We start from the raw sequence: 17,460 nt of genomic DNA, 5'->3' as shown, positions 1-17,460 counted from the left end.
CGGATGGCCTCAAACCGTGTACGTGTCATGACCATACTGTACAGTGGGGTCTGGTATAGGACGTCCCCACTCCAGTATTGCCTGACACTGGGTTTTTGGACTAGACCCATATGCAGCACGAGGCCCCAAAATGTCCTCATCTCGGCTGCACTGACCGGCGTCCAGCCACCGGGTCTAGCCAAAACTGAGCCTGGGTTTTGAGCGACGAACTGTTGGGCGTACAGATTCGTCTGCTCCACCATCAAATTCACCAGTGGGTTACTGAAAAAAAAACTAAAATAGTCTATTTCAGTAAACCCCACTGTGGGAATCTGGATTCCAGGATTGCCAGCAAAATCCGGAATCTCAGGCTCAAAGTCCACTGGGGGACACCAGCTAAGTTCATCGGCAGGGGGCTCCGGTGGACTTATTTGGTGGGCCGGGAAACCAGTACGAACCCCAGGGCGGCTCGTACTAGTGTGGGCCACAGGATCCCTAGCATGTGGGGCCCCTGGCTCCGCCTGGTGGCGTCTCCGCCGCCTTGGTGGCTCATCGTCATCCGATGATGATGAGGAGGATGCGGATGACAAAAGGAATGTGGGGTCATCCTCATCCTCACTGGGGCTCTCAGAGTCGGAGGCAATCTGGGCGTATGCCTCCTCGGCCGAGAACATCCGGCGGGCCATGGGTGTGTGTGCGTGTAGGTGTGCGTGTGTGGAAACCTTTATTCTATGTGCGTGTGTGTGGGGGCAACGGGTGTTCACGTACTAAAAAAGGCAAAAAAAAAAGGGCAAGTGTTAGGAAAAAAAAAAGTTAAAACTTGCTGATCAGTGGTACAACGCTGATCAGCGGTCGGTGGGGTGGTGGGGCGGGCGATGCGCTAACACTGGACGGACGCAAAAAAGTGCCGGCCAGTCAGCGCACGCAAAAAAAAAAAAAAGTGGTGGTGAGGAAGGGGGGAGGCTGGTGTGGGGTGGGGGAGGGGGGCTGGTGGGGGGTGGGGGGGGGGGGTGGGGGGGGACAAGTGGCAGGGGGGGTCTGGGTTAGGGTTAGATGGATAGATGGAAGTTTGGAATAAAAGTTTTTTTTTTTTTCCTAACTAACTTTTCCCTTCTTTCCCTGCCTAACGGTGCCTCTCCCTCACTGACCCTAACCTACCTGGGTGGCGATGGGTGCAGGAGGGTGATGGATGGCGATTAGGGGGACACAGGAGCTCGTTCTGGACGGTGCTGCACGGTCAGGGTGCTGGACAGGAAGAGGAGGGGAGAGAGGAGCGCAGGAAGTTTGAATCTCGCGCCTCTCTCCCCTGCACCAATCAGCACCCTGGACAGCGGCGTTCAGCACCAGGGCCAGCACCGCCTCTCCAAATCCTCGGACTGCGATAGGTGGTGTAAAATTACGCCACCGATCGCAGTCTTTTTCCGGTTCATCGGGTCACAGGACACCCGAATGGACCGGAAACGCAGAAAACCGCAGGTCTGAATTGACCTGCGGTTTTCTGCGATCGCCGATACGGGGGGGTCAAATGACCCCCCCCTGCGTTGTTACGGGATGCCGGCTGAATGATTTCAGCCGGCGTCCCGTTCCGATTAACCCCTGCGGCGCCGGAATTCCGAATTTAAGTCAGGACGTACCTGTACGCCCTTGGTCCTTAAGGACTCGGGAAATAGGGCGTACCGGTACGCCCTGCGTCCTTAAGGGGTTAATTCTTGTGGAACACCTAAAGGGTTAACAAAGTTTGTAAAATCAGTTTTGAATACCTTGAGGGCTGTAGTTTGTAAAATGGGGTCATTTTTGGGTGATTTCTATTATGTAAGCCTCAGTTATTTCAGACCTGAACTAGTCCTGAAAAAGTGGGTTTTAGAAATCTTATGAAAAATTTCAAGATTTGCTTCTAAACTTCTGAACCTTGTAACGTCCCCAAAAAATAAAATGGCATTCCCAAAATGATCCAAACATGAAGTATAGATATGGGGAATGTAAAATAATAACTATTTTTGGAGGTATTATTATCTATTATAAAAGTAGAGAAATAGAAATTTTCTAATTTTTCCACATTTTTGGTAAAATGTTTTATATTTTTATTTACTCCATTTTACCAGTGTCATGAAGTACAATATGTGACGAAAAAAACAATCTCCGAAGGGCCTGGATAAGTAAAAGCGTTTTAAAGTTCATACCACATAAAGTGGCACTGGTCAGATTTGCAATATGGTGAAATATGGCCGTGTCCTTAAGGGGTTAAAGTGGTCATGGCGAATGGGGCCAAATTACAAGTTTTACTATGAGTCCCCATTAGTTACTTGTTATGCCTCTCATACAAGTCACTCCTCCTTATCAACTATTCAGTGCTCTATACTATATTCTGTTGGTCTTTTTCGATATATTTATGGCAATGTGCAGCATTTTATTCTACAAATATTATACTTCTGACTATATCTTGGCACCTCAAGCTTCCCCATATTTCTCAAAGTAAAAAAATATATATATATATTCTGTACATGATGTGTTTAGGCTATTGTAGCTCCACATACAATGCATTTGGAAAGTCTTTAGACCCTTTCAGTTTTTTTGTTAAGTTGTGGGCTTGTGAATTTTTTATTTTTTTTAAAGTTTCCCCAGTCAGTTAGCACTTAAAGGGTTTCTATCACTTGGTATGACATAATTAGCTGTCAGACACTAGCGATCCGCTAGTGTCTGCTCTGGCCAACCATCCTACTATAATCACTTGTGGGGCAGCGGTTTTGCTAAAAAACTAACTTTTATAAATATGCTAATGAGCCTCTAGGTGCTATGTGGGCGTCATTAGCACCTAGAGGCTCCGTCTACCTTCATACACAGCCGCCGCCCAGCGCGTCCCTCCAGCCCGCCCATGTCCTCCTCCGTGTGACGCAGCGGACGAGTTCTCGCGCATGCGCCGTGCGCGGCTGTATTCGGCGCATCTGAGATCTCAGCTCGGAGGGGTCAGACATTCAATTTGCATGCGCCGAATACAGCCGCGCATGCGCATTGAATGTCTGACCGCTCCGAGTTGAGATCTCAAATGCGCCGAATACAGCCGCGCTCGGCGCATGCGCGAGAACTCGTCGGCTGCGTCACACGGAGGAGGACATGGGCGGGCTGGAGGGACGCGCTGGGCGGCGGCTGTGTATGAAGGTAGACGGAGCCTCTAGGTGCTAATGACGCCCACATAGCACCTAGAGGCTCATTAGCATATTTATAAAAGTTAGTTTTTTAGCAAAACCGCTGCCCCACAAGTGATTATAGTAGGATGGTTGGCCAGAGCAGACACTAGCAGATCGCTAGTGTCTGAGAGCTAATTATGTCATACCAAGTGATAGAAACCCTTTAATACCCTATAATGAGTGTGAAAACAATTTAAGAAATTTTTGCTAACTTATTAAAAAGGAAAAACTAAAATCTCATGTGACCATAGGGGGAGATTTATCAAACTGGTGTAAAGTAGACCTGGCTTAGTTGCCCATTGCAGCCAATCAGATTCCACTTTTTCATTTTCCAAAGGAGCTTTGAAAAATGAAAGGTTGAATCTGGTTGCTATGGGCAACTAAGCCAGGTCTACTTTACACCAGTTTGATAAATGACCCCAATAGCATTTAGACCCTTTGCTATGACATTTTCAGCAAATCTATCTCTGGGGGCCTCCCATTTCTCTTGGACATCTTTTGAGATATTTCTACACATTGATTGAAGTTCACCTATGATAAATTCAGTTGATTGGACATGATTTAAAAAGACACGCACATGCATGGTCTCACAGCTGACAATTCAATATCGGAGCAAATCCATAGATTTGGAGAAGGGTGCAAAATAATTTTGCTGCACTGAAAGTCCCAAAGAGCACATTGGCCGCCATAATTCTTAAGTAATCATGAAGGGCCTTGGGAAGAGTGGTGACCAAGTCACTCTGGCTCAGCTCCAAAGATCATGTGGGCAGATGGCAGGAATTTCTAGAAGGTCAGCCATTACTGCAGGACTCCACCTGTCTGGAGTTTATGGTAGAGTGGCCAGAAATAAGCCTCTTCTCAGTAAAAGAGCTCATTCAGACGGCCATATGCTGTCCGCATAAATACAGATTTTTGTTCAGAATGTCCGCAAACCAAAATATATATATATTTTTTTATTGCATTCCAATTTTTTTGCTGACCCATAGACTTCAATGGGGCCATGTCCTGATTTTCACTGACAAGTATAGGACATGTTGCATCTGTTTTGCTGAGCCATGGAATGGAAGAAAAGGGCCCCATAGAGGTGAATAGGGCAACATCTAATCCGCAAAATAACAGATCCGCATTTTTTTGGACATCATACGGCCGTCTGAATGAGCCCAAAGACAGTCATCGTGGAGTTTGCAAAAAAAAAAACTAAAGAACTCTGACTGAGAGAGAAGCAAGATTCTCTGGTTTGATGAAACCAAGATTGAACGTTTTGGCTTCAATACTAAAGGTCCCTTTACATGGGACGATTTAGCAGGCGATTGTCGGGAACATGCAGCAATCTCTTTCACAGTATGGAGAGGAGTGATTGATAATGCCATCGCTCGTCCCCATACATAATCATTGTTTGCCAGCAGCAGAGGCTGTTTAGATGGCACGATCTGCTGATGGCAAAAAACGATTTAGGTGCCTGCATGAACAAGCATATTAGGCTACTTTCACACTGGCGTTTTGGCTTTCCGTTTGTGAGATCCGTTCAGGGCTCTCACAAGCGGTCCAATATGGATCAGTTTTGCCCTAATGCATTCTGACACAATCTGGCACAATAGAAAATGGATCCGTCCCCCATTGACTTTTAATGGTGTTCAAGACTGATCCATCATGGCTATAGAAGACATAATACAACCGGATCCGTTCATGACGGATGCATGCGATTGTATTATTGTAATAAGCGTTTTTGCAGATCCATGACGGTTCCGCAAAAAATGCTAGTGTAAAAGTAACCTTACCCGGCTTATTCATCAAGTAATTGGCGGCAACTTTACACTGCCAGATAATCGATAACAAGTGTTCCTATGAACGCTCGTCTGTGATTATCTGGACGATTCTCGGCCTGTGTAAAGATGCCTTAAAGGGATTGTCTCACTTCAATAAGTGCCATTTATCATGTAGAGGAAGTTAATACAAGCCTCTTACTAATGTATTGTGATTATCCATATTGCCTCCTTTGCCGGCTTGATTCATTTTTCCATCACATTATACACTGCTCGTTTCCAGGGTTATAACCATCCTGCAATCCAGCAGTGGTGGTCGTGCTTGCACACTATAGGAAGAAGTGCTGGCCGGGACTGTGGCAGTATGGATAGGCTAGTGCTTTTTCCTATAATGTGCAAGCATGACCACCGCTGCTGGATTGCAGGGTGGTTGTAACCATGTAAACAGCAGTGTATAATGTGATGGAAGCAATATGGATAATACATTAGTACAAGTAAGTGCCTTGTATTAACTTCCTCTACATAATAAATGCTATTCGCTGAAGTGACACAACCCCTTTTAAGTACCAAGTCTGGAGTAAACCAGTCACTGCTCATCACCATCACTGTGGGTGGGATATGCAGGTCTGTCACTGCGTCTCCTAGGCGTCGTGCCAGGATTTACTCTGCTTTTATTCAGAAATCCTCCTCTAAATCATATAATCCTATACATCCTAGAGCTCTGCTTTTCTACCTCTTTTATATCCTGCACTCAAATAAGGCAACAGAAAGCCCCTGACGGGTTCTCTTTTAAGATTCCAGCAGAAATATTTACCAGGTTCTTTTTCTGTTGTGGACATTTAAAAGAATAAAGCAACCTAATATTTATCAAGACCACAGACCTTTAAACATGGATATACACATATAAAGTATGATTTGTTGTCAACAGTTTGCTTGTTTTTATTAACTTTCTTTTAGATGAAGAAGAACCTAATGACTCTAACAGAGGCCAGAACTACCCATCTCAAGTGGGTTGGGTTAGCACTTCTTTCTACACAGGGTGGAGCTCTGGCTTGGTTGACCTGGTGGGTCTATTCTTGGGATATCATGGAACCTGTTACGTACTTCATAACATATGGAAGTGCCATTGCTTTCTATGCCTACTTCCTTCTAACCAAATTGGTGAGTTAGTTTTACTTAAAGGGGTGGTCTCACTTCAGCAAATGGCCTTTATCATGTAGAGAAAGTTAATACAAGAGACTTACTAATGTATTTTTATTATCCATATTGCCTCCTACTTCTTGGAATAGCCTTAGACCAGTAGATGCCCAGGTCTACTTATCTCTAGTGCCATATGGAAAATTACTAAGCTTTTCAGTAGATATAGATTTTTTTTTTAGGGCCGATAGTTTATTGTTAACGTGTAGGGCTTTTTTTTTTTGTAAATCTTTCTTTTTCATTTATACTTAATATTTGTATTTTTTTATTTTTTTTACAAACTTTTAGCCTCCTTAAGGAATAGAACCCTTGTCCTATTCACCCTGATAGAGCTCTATCAGGGTGAATAGGATCTCGCACTGTCCCTGCTGCCCTGTGCTTTGTGCACACAGCAGCATGGAGCTTACCATGGCAGCGAGGGTTTCAATAGCGTCCTGGCTGCCATGGTAACCGATCGGAGCCCCAGGCTTATACTGCTGGGGCTCTGATCAGGGGAGAGGGGACCCTGTGGCCACTGCCACCAATGATTAATACTGGGGGGCTTGGGTGGGGGGGCACACTGCGCCACCAATGATTAATACTGGGGGGCTTGGGGGGGGGGGGTGCACTGCACCCCCAATGAAGATAAATCTCTAATTTATTCATATACAGGAGGTGGGAGCTGGCTGCACAATCGCATAGCCGGCTCCCGACCTCCATGAGCGTTAGCTGCGATCTGCAGCACCTGAGGGGTTAACTACCGCAGATCGCAGCTACCGCTCATAGAGGTCGGGAGCAGGCTATGTGATTCTGCAGCCAGCTCCCGCCTCCTGTATATGAATGAATGAGACAGTTATCTTCATTGGTGGAGCGGTGGCCACAGCCCCTCCCCTCCTTGTCCCCTGTCCTCTCATTGGTGGCAGCAGCACAGGGGGAGGGAGACACTGCTTCCTTCTCCCCTGTGCTGCTGAGAGAACACGGAGAGTGCTGCCAGCAGCGCGATCTGTGTTCCCAATAGGTTATCGGAATATCGGCAAAATAGATGCCGATACCGATAACGGTCAAAATCCTCAATATCGGCCGATAATCGGTCGATCCCTACTTTTCAGTATTACATTATTGTTTAATGCCTAACTGAAACCTATTCATTTCCTAATTCCCTTCCAATACACTACACATTCAAAAACAGTGCCATACCACTGTTCGATTGACATGGAAAATCAGGAAATCGGAATTTGCAGGTCAACTCTGGTGATAATTGATATGGATGTATGGACCAAAGTAGTAAAGTTAAGTCTTTTATTGGTTACTATGCATTGCAGCACTAAACTGGTACCCATTTGGTGCCACAATGTCTAGTAACCAATAAAGGGTGTAACTTTACTACTTTGGTTTATGCATTTGTTTCCATCATCAGAAGTGACCGGCAAGTTTTGATTTCCTGTTTAGTTTTATAAGGACGTATTCCGTTACTGATCCGGGCAGCGATCTGGGCATACCGCATTCTGTAGTTAACCAATGAGGTTTATTCTTACCTGGAACAGCAAAAACATTAAAAGGGGGGGGGGAAAAAAAGCCTGCAACATTATTTCTTATAGGCTGCACGTGCTGTCAGTATACAGGAGAAACTCTAAAAATTTTGATATCGCGCAAAGTTCATTTATTTCAGTAATGCAACTTAAAAGGTGAAACTAACAGATGAGATAGACTCATTACATGCAAAGCGAGATATTCCAAGCCTTTATTTGTTATATTTGGATGATTATGGCTTACAGCTTATGAAACCCCAAAGTCACAATCTCAGGTACCCTTTGCTCAGGGGGTATGGATTAATTAGCTGACTAGAGTGTGAGACTTAGAGCCTAGAATATTGAACCTTTTCACAAAATTCTAATTTTAAGCTGCATTAATGCAATTCCTTTTAATTTGCATTACTGAAATAAATGGACTTTTGCACGATATTCAAATTTTTCGAGTTTCACCTGTATGTTTAGTATAAATATAAGGAAATGTGGAAACCTGTGTGGCTTCCAGAATATTGAACAATTGGTGTTTTGGATGTGGGGTGCTTCTTTCAGTTGGTAATACTGTTTTTATTTCAGGAATATCTTTATCCTGAAATCAGCGACCGGCAGTTCCTACACATCTTCTACAGAAAAGCCAAAGTGATGAAGTTGGATATTGAGAAGTACAACAGGTTGAAAAATGAGTTTGCAAAGGTTTGTAATATCTTTTTGTATTTTTCCAATATTCTATAGAATAGTTTCTGCACCATAAATATTTCACTGGAGCTTCCGTGTCTGGATTTGTTTGGTATCCTGTCAGATGCATGATAGTGGGGTCAACCAATAAACTCCCTGCCAGCTTTGGTTGTTATTTTTCTTCCTCAAGTTCTAGATGCTATTGACTTTGGCTAGTAAAGGGATATATTAAGATTCCTATTATTTAATAATATATGCTAATGGAGTATACTGCATGCCCATTAATCAGAAAGATCTGATATTTGGATTCCCACAGTTGCTAAGAATGAGGGACCCAAAGCCCATGTTCTTAGCCAGGCAGCAAGACCAGCATGGGCCTTCCCTTTCCATGGAAATTAATAGAAGGCATTGGAAACAGCTGAAAGCGCTCATTTGGCTCTTTCAATCAATGCAATTCACAGTGAAATACAGGGGCGGAATTGGAACTTAAAGTGGCCCTGGAAAAAATACTGGGAAAATAAAGTAGTTGGGTCCAAATTGAGGAAAGACAGGGCCACAAATACCATAATGTGGCACATTTATACCACCCCAAAAGAGCCAAATACCACAGTCCATCACAAAATACTGCCAGCAGCACAAAATACATCCCCAAAAACTTCCAGTGGCCGGCCGTGAGGAGGGCCTAGACGGCCCACTGGACATCGGCCTACCGGAAAACCTCCCTATAAGGTCTATGGCCAATCCACCCCTCGTGAAATGAAGCAGTAAAAACAAACAAATGAGCGCATTTGTTTCCAACAATCATTTGTTTTTATAGTACCAGACATCGCCCAGAGGTTAAAATTCCACCTAATTGGGCTTGCTACACTTAGTGGGTTGTTAACAAGTGAAAGGTGTTTTCCGACTCATAAATCAAAATAAATTCATGTGCGGGATTCTGTCACCAGGTTTGACCCCTGTCAGCTAAACATATGCTGATGTTCAGGGCCTCATCAGGATTCCTAATGTGGGCTTCTAAATGTGATCCGTAGCCTTATTTTGCTAAAAAACTGGTTTTACTAACCTGTCACTCAAAGAAATAAGGTGCCCAAGGGGATGTCAAGGGATGCAAGGTGCCGGCCGCACCCACCGCCGTTCGTGCCCAGCGCCGCCTTTCCAGACTTCTGCACCGCCTCCTAATCCTCTGTGCCGCCTCTCGCTCTCCCTCCATCGCCCCTCCTCCCGCTGTAAGATCTCGCGCGTGTGCACAGGGCTCTGCATGATGCGCCCGTGCGGACTTCTCGATTTGGCTTCTTAAAGCGAAGTGCGCATGCGCCGGCACTTCGCTCAACCCAGGTATGACCTGCACTCTGGCGCCAGCCTCTCAGAGCCCTGTGCGCACGCGCAATATCTTACAGCAGCAGCAGGAGGAGGGGGGGAGGGAGGGAGAGCGAGAGGCGGCACAGAGGATTAGGAGGCGGTGCAGAAGTCTGGAAAGGCGGCGCTGGGCACGAACGGCGGTGGGTGCGGCCGACACCTTGCATCCCTTGACATCCCCTTGGGCACCTGATTTCTTTGAGTGACAGGTTAGTAAAACCATTTTTTTTTTTTAGCAAAATAAGGCTACAGATCACATTTTAGAAGCCCACATTAGGAATCCTGATGAGGCCCTGAACATCAGCATATGTTTAGCTGACAGGGGTGAAACCTGGTGACAGAATCCCTTTAACATAAAGAAAAAGATACCTCTTCCAAGCAAATGGTGCTTGAAAGTTATGTGAACCCTTCAGAATTTTCTATATTTCTGCATAAATTTGATCTGAAACTACTTTTTTTCACACAAGTCCTAAAAGTAGCTAAAAATAGCAAAAACAAACAAATGAAACAAAAATATTAGACTTGGTCATTTGTTTATTGGGGAAATTGAGCCAATAATACATGTTGGTAAGAGGCAAAAGTATGCAAACCTTTAGTATTGGCAGATAATTTGAAGGTGAAATTAAAGTCAAGTGTTTTCAATCAATGGGATGACAATCAGGTGTTAGTGGGCAACCTGTTTTATTTAAAGAATATGGATCTCTTAAAGGCTCCATTCAGACGTCCGTATGTGTTTTGCGGATCCACGGATCCGCAAAACATGGACACCAGCAATGTGCTTTCCGCATTTTGCGGATCCGCACATTGCCAGAACTATATAGAAAATGCCTTTTCTTGTCCGCAATTGCGGACAAGAATAGGACATGTTCTATATTTTTGCAGAACGGAAGTGCGGACCCGGAAGTGCAGATCCGCAATTCCGGATCCGAGCGGGACAAAGTCTGTCCCCATAGAAACGAATCGGTCCGCAATTCCGTTCTGCAAAATGCGGAACAGAATTGCGGACGTGTGAATGGGGCCAAAGTCTGATCTTCACAACATGTTTGTGGAAGTTTATCATCAGACTGGAAAAGGTGACAAACTTCAGGCTACAAATGGAGCAAATTCATGACAACTTTACCCTCCTCAGGAGTGGCAGACCAATATGATCACCTTAAAAGCAAGGCATGTAATAGTCTGCGAGGTCACAAAGGAACCCAAGGTAACTGCTAAGCAATCAAAGACCTTTCTCATATCCGCTCATTTTCATGAATCCACCTTTAGGAGGACACTGAACAACAATTGTGTGCATGGCAAGAAAGCCACTGCACACCATAAAGACATATACATTCCAGCATAAAAACCCATCTGGGAAACGTGGTGGTTGGTAGTATCATGGTTTAGGCCTTTTTTGCTGCGTCTGAGCTAGTATGGCCTGAATTCTGAATGAAAGTATCAGGACATCTGTTCTTGAGCTGAATCTTTAGAGAATGCGGGTCATGCAGCCAGACAACCGCCCTAAGTAAGTCATTCTACCATAAAAGCAGTTCATGGGAGGAAACTCGCCAACATAAGGCCTGTTTAACATCTTTGTTAAAACAGATCTGGAAGGCTGTTTCAGCTGGGAGCAGCCTGCTGGATCCATGAATACCAGACGCCACCGTGTGCTGATGAGATACCGTCCCTCCGAAAACTGCTGCGTGCAGCAGTATTTGTCCGGCCGCTCCACAGCATATTTGCCAGGTTGGGACCAGATCTACGCCGATCCCCATTATATTTAATGGGGCTGAATGGAACCTCGGCACCTCAAGTAAGCGCCCAGTAGTCCCTATTCACTGAAATCCTTCCGCCTCTTCGTGTAATCCCAGACAGACTCGACTGTGTGGGGCCATATTATAACTTCTAGAACTTTGTTCTCCTTTACGCTGAAGATGGTTTGACTCGAAGTACACATTGTACTACCAAAGAATGGTTAAAGTAACACCTACAAACATTGGGTTAAAAATTGTATATATTGGTGTGGAAAATGCACGCAATCTTACCACCTCTCAAAACTACTCACCACAAAGTAATAAAAGTGCAATGTTTTATTAGAGTCGACTAAAAACAGGACAATAAAGTAATAAAAGGTGGCAGTCATTTACAAGAAAGGAGCAGCTAAAACATCATGCCGGTTACATAGTACTACTACATGTAAAAAGTACATAGTACAGACAGGGCACATAAAAAAGAAAAAAAAAATACAGATAAACTACTGAAATACATTAGATACATAGGTGTAGATAAATAAATACAGACCACAGACAACTCCAGCCCCAACACGTGTTACGCCTATATCTTCCTCCAGGGGGTATAGCCTATATAGGCTATTTGATGGACATGTGTTTTTTTCAGCTGAACTATGTAACTTGCTTTTATGGCCTGTCTTAGGCCTCATGCACACGACCGTTGTGTGCATCCGTGGCCGTTGTGCCGTTTTCATTTTTTTTTTTTCGCTAACCCATTGACTTTCAATTGGTCCGTGGAAAAATCGGAAAATGCACCGTTTTGCAGCCGCATCCGTGATCCGTGTTTCCTGTCCGTCAAAAAAATAGGACCTGTCCTATTTTTTTGACGGACAACGGTTCACGGACCCATTCAAGTCAATGGGTCCGTGAAAGAACACGGATGCACACAAGATTGGCATCCGCGTCCGTGATCCGTGGCCGTAGGTTACTTTCATACAGACTGATCCGAAGATCCGTCTGCATAAGCTTTTTCAGAGATGAGTTTTCACTTTGTGAAAACTCATATCCGACAGTATATTCTAACACAGAGGCTTTCCCATAGTGATGGGGACGCTTCTAGTTAGAATATACTACGAACTGTGTACATGACTGCTGCCTGGCAGCACCCGATCTCTTACAGGGGGCTGTGATCCGCACAATTAACCCCTGAGGTGCTGCACCTGAGGGCTTAATTGTGCATATCATAGCCCCCTATAAGAGATAAGGGGCTGCCAGGCAGCAGGGGGCAGACCCCCCTCCCTCCCCAGTTTGAATATCATTGGTGGCCAGTGTGCGGCCTCCCCTGCCCCCCCCCCCCCTCTATTGTAATATCATTGGTGGCCAGTGTGCGGCCTTCCCACCCTCCTTGCCCGATCATTGGTGGCAGCGGAGAGTTCCGATCGGAGTCCCAGTTAAATCGCTGGGGTGCCGATCGGTAACCATGGCAACCAGGACGCTACTGCAGGCCTGGTTGCCCTGGTTACTTAGCAAAATAACAATATTAGAAGCATCATACTTACCTGCTGCGCTGTCCGTGACCGGCCGGAAGCTCCTCCTACTGGTAAGTGACAGATCATTAAGCAATGCGCCGCACAGACCTGTCACTTACCAGTAGGAGGAGCTCCCGGCCGGTCACAGACAGCGCAGCAGGTAAGTATGATGCTTCTAATATTGTAATATTGCTAAGTAACCATGGCAACCAGGCCTGCAGTAGCGTCCTGGTTGCCATGGTTACCGATCGGAGCCCCAGCGAGCGATTAAACTGGGACTCCGATCGGAACTCTCCGCTGCCACCAATGATCGGGCAAGGGGGGGGGGGGAGGGGAGGCCGCACACTGGCCACCAATGATATTACAATAGAGGGGGGGCTGGGGGAGGCCGCACACTGGCCACCAATGATATTCAAACTGGGGAGGGAGGGGGGTCTGCCCCCTGCTGCCTGGCAGCCCCTGATTTCTTACAGGGGGCTATGATACGCACAATTAACCCCTTCAGGTGCGGCACCTGAAGGGTTAATTGTGCTGATCGCAGCCCCCTGTAAAGGATCGGGTGCTGCCAGGCAGCAGGGGGCAGTCATGTACACAGTTCTTTTAGTATATTCTAACCTGAAGCGTCCCCATCACCATGGGAACGCCTCTGTGTTAGAATATACTGTCGGATCTGAGTTTCACGATCTAACTCAAATCCGATTGTATATTCTAACATAGAGGCGTTCCCATGGTGATGGGGACGCTTCAAGTTAAAATATACCATCGGGTTGGAGAAAACTCCGATCCTATGGTATATTAACTCCTGACTTAACATTGAAAGTCAATGGGGGATGGATCCGTTTGCAATTGCACCATATTGTGTCAACGTCAAACGGATCCGTCCACATTGACTTCCATTGTAAGTCAAGGAAGACCCACGGACGAAAAAACGGTCACGGAAAAACGGAACCCGTTTTTGCGGACCGCAAAAAAAAAAAACGGTCGTGTGCATGAGGCCTTAATCAATGAGTTATTCTGGGGGTAAGCTTAACCCCTACAGGACACCCACTGTACATGTACAGCAGAAGTCTGGTCTTTAAATGCAGTGCCCACTTGTGAGTGCAGTGGGCGACATAACTTCAGAGTTTCTGCTGTTTTACACAGCAGAGGGGGGGGAAATGTCTGTGATAACAGCGTTCAGACATTTAACAACTCTGATGCCGTGTTCAAAAGTTACAACGGCATCTGAGCGGTGAAAATGCGGGAGCTGCACGTTCCCGTGCCGTAAAAGCCTCCCCCAACTGAGATCGAGAAAGCTGATATATTCCAATGATGGGCCAGAGCCTGCTTGAGGCTCCGATGCCAATCACTGGTATATTCCAATACAGGCCTGCATTAGAATATATTGAATGCTGTGTTCTGTAATGGATACATATAGCATACAATTAGCAATGATTGCTTGTTATCTTACGTTATGGGGGTCAGAATATGGTAAGGTTTTCAGTGTTAAAAACTCTATAAATGTGGTATCACTGTAATTGTACTGACCCAGAGAATGAAGGGAACAGGTCTGTTTTGCATCATCAGGAACGCCATGAGAACAAAACCCGTAAAACTGTGGCAGAATTGTTTTTTCCTTTCCCAAATCCACCCCAGCTTCCCACCACATTGTATGCAATAAGTACAACTTAGCCCGCAAAAACCAAGTCCTCGTATGGCTGTGTGGACAGAAAAATACAAGTCTTATGGCTCTGGGAAGGCAGGGAGTAAAAAACAAAAATGCAAAAAATGGAAAATCACCCAGTCCTGAAGGCGTTAAAAAGGTTACCCAGGTTTTTAAAATTGATGGCCTGTCGTCTGGAATGGTGCAGGTCCAACTCGTGGCACCTCTGTCCGTCAGCTGTTTGAAGGTGCTGTGACACTCAGGCCTCACTGTTTCCATTGGTTCCTAATGCACATTGCTAGCTGTGCTTGTTAATACAGTTTTGCCCCATTCAAGTGAATGTATGACGAACATTCTAGCGTTAACTAGAGAATATAGCTGTATATAATGTAGCTGGTATTCACATAGATAAATTCAATTTGGTGTACGTTTTACAACTAGAATGGAGGAAAGAGGTTAATTTTTGCTTGTACTGTTCTCACATAGGGGGTCATTTACTAATCTGAAATACACCTAAATTAGGGGTATTTCAGGCGCACATGGCGGCGCAGCGGTTAGTTGCGCTGCCGTCTGTGTCTTTTCCCTGCTCGCGGCAGGTCTTAAATTGTGGGCGTGGCGGGGAAGTGGACGGCCCTGCAGTCCCATCTCATTTACCATTTTCTATGCCTGTTTTAGGTGTAAAAAATGGTCTAAATGTAAGACAGTTGAGAAGCTGGCTTACATTTAGAAACTGACGCGTGATGCGCCAAAGTTAAGGAGAGGCCTGCCCCCCCCATTCATAACTTCGGCGGATCCTTCGCCAGCTATGGGGCTTTAAGACCGGCATCTAAAACGCCAATCTTAATAAATGTGCCCCGTAGTATGTGTTATTATTATTAATTGTAGATCGAAATGGGTAACCCTGCGTGAGCAAAAACTCACAAAATTCACCCTTTCTTTTATAGTACTGGTATCATGGAAACTATGGATATCCTGTCTGGATGTCTTGACATTTTCAGTAGGGGGTCATATTTCTTCATATTGCACGTATGTGTTGTACAGAAATCCCAGCTCCTTACCGTAGGGCCTTGAGAATATGCCACAACTGAGAGAAATCTTATTTGACTTGACAGACATAAGAATTGTGATCATTAGCGCTCATAACCTAAATTGCCATATTATAAAGTATAGTTATTCACTTTGTGGTTTAATATATGGAAGGTGTTTTGTGCTAATATTTTTTATTTTTTTTAATATGAAATGGAGATGGTTTTAGGACTATAACCAGCAGTATCCTTGTGTACCTGGTTATCCTCCGAGCTATCAGCCAGTGACAAACTGTACCACAAATACATGAAGTGACAGGAGTTTAACATGACCTTTCCTTTTTATTTCTCCTAGACTGAGGAAAGCTTAAGGCGGCTGAGAAGTCCTCTACAACTCAAATTACCCATTGAACAAATACATGACAGAGAATAGACCTTCAATTTTTATGCAGTATAAAGCATTTTTCAGGCTTGAAATAATTTTATAAAAGAAACTGGATTCTTGATCGCTTCTTAAAATACAATAAAATATAGACGAACTAAGGTAGACTTATCTTTGTGCCTATTCATTAGACATCCACATTTCTTGTTTTAATTTTGAGTATGTCTAGAAGAAAGTTCTTCATCAGAAAAGACAGTCCTTCAGTACAATGGCTCGTTCGAAGATATTCAGATATCTGTAAAAACAAACTACACATAGAATTTTAATGTGTTTACCTCATCAGAAATGTTTATTATATTGATTATCTCCAGTTTGTGTTGGTCTGGTGCTCTGAAAGGTACAAAATGTTCTTCTACAGGATGTTATATGGGTAGTTGTCTTTTAAACACACATTTTCTAAAAAAAAGAGTTCTAATTCGGAGAGGAGTCTTACAGGATTCCTATCTATTAGCCATAGCTAAAACCATAAAATGCAGCTCAATCTGTAGGCACCATGTTTTAGAGCAGAAGGAGCTGAGCTGATTGATATGTTACCAGTCAAAGTTTAGATGTACCTCTTCAGTCCTTGTGTTTTTTGTCTTTGTTTCTTTTTGTACATTGCAGATTCATATTAAAGAAAGGAAAACGATGAAGGGAATTAAGTAGTAAAAAAAAGATTAAACAACCCAGAATGTTATATTTCAGATTCTTTTCAGTTGCCCCCTTTTGCTTTGACAGCTGCACACATTTGACATTCTCTCAATCAGCTTCAAGAGGGAATGGTTTTCCGTCAGTCTTGAAAGAGTTCCAAGAGGTGCTGAGCACTTGTTGGCTGGTTTTTCAACTCGTCTGAAACCATCTTATTTGGTTAGGCGATTATGGAGGCCATGTTATCTGACATATAGCACTCCACCACTTTCCTTCTTGGTCAAACAGCCTGGAAGTGTGTTTAGGGTAATTGTCCTGTTGAAAAAAAAAATTATGCACGAAGTGCAAACCAGACAACCTGGGTAAGTGTGCCTTGAATCAGACCAAAGTACAAATTTCCACTGGTCTAATGTCCATTCTTTGTGTTTCTTGGCCCAAGAAATTCAGTTTTTGTTCTCCCTATCACAGTTAAGGAGGGAAGTGAAGGCTGAAACAGCATGTGCAGTAAGTAGAACAAAAAAAAATAAAAAATAAAAATGAACAGCAGGTGGCGATATACAGATACATTTTATTGAATAACTCGGTAGCTTTACAAAATTTTTAATTAAATGCAATTACAAAAGTATTCAGATCCAGGTGCTGGTTTGAAAACTGTAGAATATTTTTGGTGGGAAAACCCCTTTAACTCCTTCAGGACCCTGCCATTTTTCACCTTAACCCCTTAAGGACACAGCCTTTTTACACCTTAGGACCAGGCCATTTTTTGCAAATCTGACCAGAGTCCCTTTAAGTGCTGATTACTTTAAAACGCTTTGACTTATCCAGCCGT

At 44.3% G+C, this 17,460-nt stretch overlaps 1 protein-coding gene across 2 annotated transcripts in view; it reads left to right on the top strand.

Annotated features, from left to right (window-relative positions):
- The window catches only part of MCUB (mitochondrial calcium uniporter dominant negative subunit beta), a 103,047-nt gene extending 86,936 nt beyond the window's left edge, over nt 1–16,111 (top strand). For both annotated transcript variants that reach the window (XM_040418374.1, XM_040418375.1), the window contains 3 exons: nt 5,885–6,088; nt 8,206–8,322; nt 15,918–16,111. In XM_040418374.1, the coding sequence (XP_040274308.1) occupies nt 5,885–6,088; nt 8,206–8,322; nt 15,918–15,995 (399 nt within the window). In that variant the 3' untranslated portion in view covers nt 15,996–16,111. The remainder of the gene's footprint in view (nt 1–5,884; nt 6,089–8,205; nt 8,323–15,917) is intronic.
- Nucleotides 16,112–17,460: the final 1,349 nt, after the last annotated feature.

This window comes from Bufo bufo, chromosome 2 (genome assembly GCF_905171765.1).
Source record: "Bufo bufo chromosome 2, aBufBuf1.1, whole genome shotgun sequence".
NCBI classification, from domain to species: domain Eukaryota; kingdom Metazoa; phylum Chordata; class Amphibia; order Anura; family Bufonidae; genus Bufo; species Bufo bufo.
Note: the sequence above shows the minus strand (reverse complement) of the source record. Positions and strands in the feature narration are given on the sequence as shown.